The 7,217-nt window shown below is 44.9% G+C and overlaps 1 protein-coding gene across 1 annotated transcript; it reads left to right on the forward strand.

Annotated features, from left to right (window-relative positions):
• Window positions 1-294: 294 nt before the first annotated feature.
• CNBP (CCHC-type zinc finger nucleic acid binding protein) lies at window positions 295-6,780 on the forward strand. Its single transcript, XM_073574268.1, has 5 exons — window positions 295-453; window positions 3,688-3,831; window positions 3,948-4,040; window positions 5,547-5,745; window positions 5,825-6,780. The coding sequence occupies exons 2-5, from the start codon at window positions 3,705-3,707 to the stop codon at window positions 5,940-5,942; spliced, it is 537 nt and encodes a 178-aa protein (XP_073430369.1). The 5' UTR covers window positions 295-453; window positions 3,688-3,704; the 3' UTR covers window positions 5,943-6,780.
• The last annotated feature ends 437 nt before the right edge of the window (window positions 6,781-7,217 follow it).

Here is a 7,217-nt window from a genome sequence, read left to right on the forward strand (position 1 = left end):
TACCTATACTCCACACCCTGCGACTGCAGAAGGGGAGGGTGAGACGAGAAATGGCGGAATGACGAGAGATTTATGTTAATATAAATCAAATGAGTAATCGGATTCAGAAACATATTTACTTCAGACATAGTAATTGCTAATTATAATTAAAGTGGTCGTTTGTTATTTTTCAACTTACGTTGAATGCGTCACCTCCCCCCATAGCGTAAAGACTAATGGTTCGTTCTAATTGACAAGCGTCAGCCTATCTAAGCAGTCGGTGGGCGTGTTCTTACGGAGCCTTTCGCGGATCCTGATTGGTTAGTGGCGAGGCAGTGGCCGTGCGTTGTGAAACCTGATTGGTCGGTTCGCCAGGGGGCGCCGTGCGCAACTGGACGGGCATATTTTTTGGGGTCGTGTGCAAACCGCGTGTGGCGCAGCGAAGAGGAACTAGAGATAAACAGCAGCTTAACGGTGAGTGGAGGGAAACCGAGGGGTCTGGCGGGTTGGTGTTACGAGGGAAGCGGGGAGGTATGGGGAGAAGAGCTGGCGCTTATGGCGGCGGTGCGGAGGAGGAGGGGGCGCGGTGCTAGGCCCAGGCGCCTCGTTCGGGCAGGGTTTCAGGGCAGCTCTGTGACTCCCGGTGGGGAGCAGGTCCTGGTCACCAGCTCCCCACCTCACACTGCGGCTTGCTCCCCGCACATCCTCCCGCCGCGGCCTCACGTGTCCGGCGCTCCCTGCCCGCACTAATTATAGCTCCGGCTCGAGCTGCTGCAGCACCACGTGGTCCGGCCGCCTGGTCCATCTATGGTGAGGCACAGGGGCCTCCGCACTGAGCGGCCTCCCCTGTGTGCGGGGATAGACCGCTCCATTCACTGCTCAATCGGTGCAGTGTACTCCAGAGGGGACATGATCGGCCGATCAGCTCGGTCTGTGGTCGCACAGAGACGATCAGATCTGCAGATAAATATCGCATAGCTATGGGCAGCTTGTAATTAGTCTATGGCACTCTGTAGCCCCCATCCCAGTGCTGTGAGTTAGGTTATCCTAAAATTTCCGCTTGCCCCAAAATAGCAAGACCGTGATAAGTTTCCGACAGTTGTGCGCCCCCCTTCCCGGCCATCCATAGGACGGGGACCTGGGACATTCCTCAGCAGTCTTTGCTTGTCTGGGGCTGCAGAGAAGTTCCGAGGTCGTGTTTTTGGGACTGGTTGAGGGTCTCCAAGGCCCCAACCTCTGGCTGTCGTCACGTTATGTACCATGTCCTACTTGTATGAGCGAACTTCCTTTCCTCGGACAGTCGCTTTCCCAAATTGACAAGTTATTCATTCATAGGAGATGGAGAAACTGGATCCCTATGGGGTCCGATCAGCAGGACGGGGAAACTTCTATCCTTGTTAGTGTATAGCAACAGTGCATACGCCCGACCACCACCACATGTATCCTCTATGGGACTGCTCAGTGCTGCGCTCCGCTTTTTCCAGCAGCCCCATAGAGAATGAATAGAGCTGTGGCCAAGCAGTCAATCTGATGCTCTATTTTGTAACTATTAGTGTGGGCTCTGCCACTAATCAGCGATCTATGATATGCCATGGACTGCCATAGCCCTTTCCATCATCCCCACAGCCCCTATTTCCTACTTGCTTTGGCAAAACTATTTGGTCCTGGCAATAAAGCTTCTTTGGATGTACTGAATATTGCATCTAATTTATCATGTATAGCTTGAGTAGAAGTAACTTCTTTTCGCTGTATAAGCCTTTTAAGGCTTTGAAGAAAAAGAGAACCCAATTGCAGCAAATACAGGTCGCCTGACTAGTTGTAAGGGGGCAGTGGCTGGATCTTGTATTTATAGGTGGATCCGTCACAATACAAGCTGTGTTTTTATCCTTTCAAGACCCTACCCTTCTAAGTTTTTGTGTTTGTTTTCGTTCCCCCTCTTCCCAGAGCCTTAACTTTTTTTTTTTTTTTTTCCATCACTGGCCATGTGAGGGCTTGTTTTTTGCAGGACGAGTTGTACTTTAGAACGACACCATTGGTTTTACCATGTGATGTACTCAACAATGGGGGACAAAATTCCAAGTGCGGTGAAATTGCTAAAATAAAAGTGGAATCCCACACTTGTCTCGGTTCTCTTTTATTTAAGTGGTGAAAAAAAATCCAACGTTTGTTTACAAAAAAACTGCGCCATTTTCTGATACCCGTATTGTCTCCATTTTTTGTGATCTCTGGTTGGGTGAGGGCTTATTTTTTGCACGCCGAGCTGACACTTTTATTGATGCCATTTTGGTGCAAATACGATCTTTTGATCGCCCGTTATTGCAATGTTGTGGCGACCAAAAAAAGTGATTCTGGCATCTTTTCTCGCTACGCCATTTACCGATCGGGTTAAAATATATATATATATATATATATATATATATATATATATATATATATATATATATATATATATAGTGATTCTGAACTTGGCGATGCTAAATGTGTGTTTGATTTATTTTATTTTTCTTACTTTGAAGGGGGTGATTGGTACTTTATATTTTTATAGTTAAATTTTCTTTTTTGGCATTCTTCAATAGTTTCCATGGGAGCCTAGAAGCTGCTATAACTTATTTGTCTCTGCTACATAGAGGCGATGATCAGATGGCCTCTATATGGCCGGGGTCACACTTGGGTGTGTAATGTGAGACTCGCGCAAGTTTCTTGCATTACACACGCAAGTGTGACCCCAGCCTGTAGCAGAATTGCTCACTTGCTATGAGTGCCAACCACCACAATCTGGCAGCGACAACCATAGAGGTCTCCAGGAGACATCTAGTTGCCATGCCAACGAACCGGTGACCCGCGATCACATGACGTGGGTCACCGGATTTCCAGCCCGATGGCCGGAAGCATGCGGTAAATGCCGCTGTCAGTTTGACAGTGGCATTTAACTAGTTAATAGCCGCGGGTGGATCGCGATTCCACCCGCGGCTATTGCAGGCACATGTCAGCTGTTTTGAACAGCTGACATGTCCTGAGAAAGATGTGGGTTCAGCGCTAGAGTCCACATCAAAGGAAGGGAAGCAACATCCGCTGCATTAGTACAGCAGAGGTTATAAAGGGGTTAACAGATCTTTCAACTGATGTGGCCAGTGTACTTTCTTGAATGCTGGTATAAACCTCAATTGCAATCAACATTTTCTCAGTTATGTCAGACCGGAATCTCTCTGTAAAGATTAGACGGCCATGGATGTTTACATGGGTGTAAACCTTGTAAAGGGAATCTGTCAGTAGGACCCACCCTCCAAAACTGTCTATGTGGACACATAGGTAGCCAAATAAAATGATACTTTGATATGTGCGATCCAATGTCTTATTAGAGAAATCTAGAGTTCATTTAATATGTAAATGAGCTGTTAAGATCTATGGGCCAGACATGGATCTCTGAGAATCTTCCTCCAGAGATAATTGTAAATGAGGCGGTTACCAGTGAGACATGTAGATCCGGAGAGCAGACTGTCAGTCATTAGATGTCTCACACTGGAAATGTCCCCTTTCATGTGGACTTGGTTCTGAACATATTCCTCTGACTGAAGCAAAGATTTGCATCTATTTCGTCAGTGTTTATACTTATAGCATTTTTTATGTGCATGATTGTGTTAACAATGCGATTCATTTTTTTTTCTCTTGCACGTGGCTGATATTTCTGGTTCTTATTTCTCTCTATAGAAAGTTACTCTTGAAACATGAGCAGTAACGAGTGCTTCAAGTGTGGCCGCTCCGGTCACTGGGCTAGGGAGTGTCCTACTGGGGGTGGACGTGGCCGAGGTGGAAGAGGAGGTCGTGGACGTGGTGGATTTAACTCTTCAAGAGGTAACCATATTCATTTTCTGCTTTTGGCTGCTGCATGCACCATTATTTATTTGTTTAACACCTTTTATTGCTTTGCGAGTTTTATTAATATACTTTTTTTTTCTTCTCCAAAATAGGGTTCCAATTCATTTCTTCATCTCTTCCAGACATTTGTTTTCGTTGTGGAGAGTCTGGCCACCTTGCTAAGGATTGTGATCTACAAGAAGATGGTGAGTGCTCATGTTTGGTGCTTGATTGATAATGTTAACATGAGAGGACTTATTTAACAGTAGGGGCCAACTTTTGGGACCCCCTACAAAGTCTTTAGAAAAGTGCTAAAGCTTCTGTAGATGTACCCTTCCTTTCCTGACTTTATCTTTGAGCAATTAAATAGGTGAGTATTGGAGGTTTGATTTTCACCTTCCTCCTGTTTAGGGAAGAGTGGATGGCCATGTAACTGGGGACGAGGATGGCAACATAGTGCACGGACTGGCCAGTGGCTCTCCTGATGCGTGAGTGACAGCTACATAGAATTACATGCTGCCACGCTCAGGTCAGGAGAGCCACTGGCCAGTCTAAACATTGCGATGTCATCCTCACCCAAGTGATATTGCCATCTGACGCTTAACTTTAGCAATTTCACAAAAATTGTGACTGAAACTTGTTAGATTACAGGCTAAAGAAAGTGTCAGATGGCCATGTAACTCGGGTGATGATCACATCGCAATTAGTGATGAGCGAGTGTCCTCCGAGTATTCTGTTGTGCTCAGATTATTTGTTTGTGTCCACGCAGCTGCATGATTTGCCACTGCTGGACAGGCTGAATACATGTGAGCATTGCCTGTTTGTTAAGGAATCCCCACATGTATTCAGGCTGTCCAGCAGCCGTAAATCATGCAGCTGCAAATCATGCAGCTGCTTAGACACAAACTAAATCTCCGAGCACGCCAAAATACTCGGAGGACACCCTAGCAACGCGTATACTTGCTCATCACAATGCTTGCACTGGCCAGCCGCTCTCCTGGCCTGAGCATGGCAGCATGTATTTCTGTGCAACGTGTCACACTCTGGTCAGGAGAGCCGCTGGCCAGTCTGAGCACTGCAATGTGATCATAACTTGTAAGGCCTCTTTCACACTTCCGTTTTTGACCATCAGTCACGTCAGTTTCTGAAAAAAACGGATCCGCCATTTATTTTTTTTGCGGATCCGTTTTTTTCCCTATTGAGATGCATTACCGGCGGATCTTGACGGATGGTCATCCGTTGGATCCGTTTTTTGTGGATCCGCCAAAAGGTTTGCGTCCGCCGGCATGCCTGGACGGACCCTGCAACGTTTTTTTGCCTGTAGGATCTGCATTTTACAGTACGCATGCCCGAAGAAAGGAAGTCAGCCGGGGATTTAACCCTGAAATCCTTTCTGGTGGTGGGAAAAAAATTCTCGCCCTCGCCATTTTTGCGGATTTTAACTGACAAGAAAAAACGGAAGTGTGAAAGAGGCCTAACTTGTAAACATAAGGTTTTCAAGTCCCCTTATAAGTACAAGCAGTTTGGTAGTGGTCCAGGTCTTGAGCCCCAATAATTAATACCCCACCCTGGGCCCCCATTGATTTGCCTGTTGTAATAAGGGCAATAAAATATACAGAAAGCCCTTATCAAGGTTGAATTATTTTTAATATATGTAAAACAGCAAATTCATAAATGTCTGGGATTTTTGTTTAATTTTCTTTAATGTTTAGCTTGCTATAATTGTGGACGAGTTGGCCATATTGCAAAGGATTGCAAGGAGCCAAGGAAAGAGAGAGAGCAGTGTTGCTATAACTGTGGCAAACCAGGCCATCTTGCTCGAGACTGCGACCATGCTGATGAGCAGAAATGTTATTCTTGTGGAGAGTTTGGACACATCCAGAAAGACTGCACCAAAGTGAAATGTTACAGGTGAGCTGCAATCCAAGTATGCTTGTTAGAGGTACTTGTTTGAGGGGTGATTAACACCACTGTTCTTGGTCCATTCCAGGTGTGGTGAGACTGGCCACGTAGCCATCAACTGCAGCAAGACCAGCGAAGTCAACTGTTATCGCTGTGGGGAGTCGGGGCACCTTGCACGGGAATGCACGATTGAAGCTACAGCTTAAATTTCCTTTGTCGCCCCTCCTTTTTCTGATTGATGGTTGTATTATTTTCTCTGAATCCTCTTCACTGGCCAAAGGTTGGCAGATAGAGCTAGTCCCAGGCCAGTGAGCTTTACTTGACGTGCAAAAGGAGGAAAGGGTGGAAAAAATCGACTTCCTGCATTTAACTACAAAAAAAATGTTTATGTTTAGTTTGGTAGAGGTGTTATGTATAATGCTTTGTTAAAGAACCCCCTTTCCGTGCCACTGGTGAGTTGGGATGAAATGAATGGGAAGAGTTGAGTCAGACCAGTAGACCCTTCTCAGGTTTATCGTAGCGCCTGTGCAAAAGGGAGAACTGCTACTGGAAGCGTTCTTGAAAACTTCTGGAAATTTCATTTTTGATGGTCTCATTGTCTGACCTCAGCTGTTCTTAACATCAAATACATCTGTATCGGCAGGATAAGGCAGAGCTAACACGTCAATGTCGGCGAGTGGCCCTCTGTACAAATCTGGTGAAAGAGCCACCGAGTTAGAATCGGAGATACAGGTGAAAGAAAGATCTGGATAATTTTATTTTATTTACATTTTGTTTAACTTTTCATGGAAGTTATGAGTAAAACCCAGAACATGCATCAATGAATTTAGCAAAAGTAAGCTGTTCAGGAGCTGCAGAGAAATGTTTTCACAGAAATCAAGATGTTATTTTTGTATACTATATCACTTTAGACAACTGTTTGAGTTTCATTTGCTTGTAATCAGTTTTTAAAGTCAGATGGTAAAAGAAACTGAAGTCCTGGAACATAGAAATGCAATTTTAAACTATCAATAAAGCTGGAGGAGGAAGGGGAGTTTGCCTAAAGTCTGTTTCCATTCACTTATTTATCCTAGTTTAGCTCTGCACATTTTGTCCATCAGAGAAAATACCTGTAGACCTCTTGACATATCCAGAGGATATGCCATAAATGTCTGGTAGGTGTGGGTCCTAGAAGTGATTCTTGCATCTTTCTTGAGAACGGGGACCTTGTATTTTTGTATTTCTGTTGGCATTCGACCACGTGGTGGTGGCACACCACAATCAATGCAGAAACAAGGCACATGGCATCACCACCTCTTCACTCGCTGGTTGTTGAGCCATTACTCTTTCTGAAAATAGAAATAGATCCAAGAGGTGGGTCTCACATGGCTATACCTTAAATCCCCTGCATAGAGATTCATGAAAATAGAGATTCTAACCTCCACAAAAATAGTCTGGAAAAAAAACCTTTAAATGTATCATAAAGACAATGCTCATGATTA

Source organism: Dendrobates tinctorius, unplaced genomic scaffold, assembly GCF_039654945.1.
Source record: "Dendrobates tinctorius isolate UK_male_01 unplaced genomic scaffold, ASM3965494v1 ptg000038l, whole genome shotgun sequence".
Lineage (NCBI taxonomy): Eukaryota > Metazoa > Chordata > Amphibia > Anura > Dendrobatidae > Dendrobates > Dendrobates tinctorius.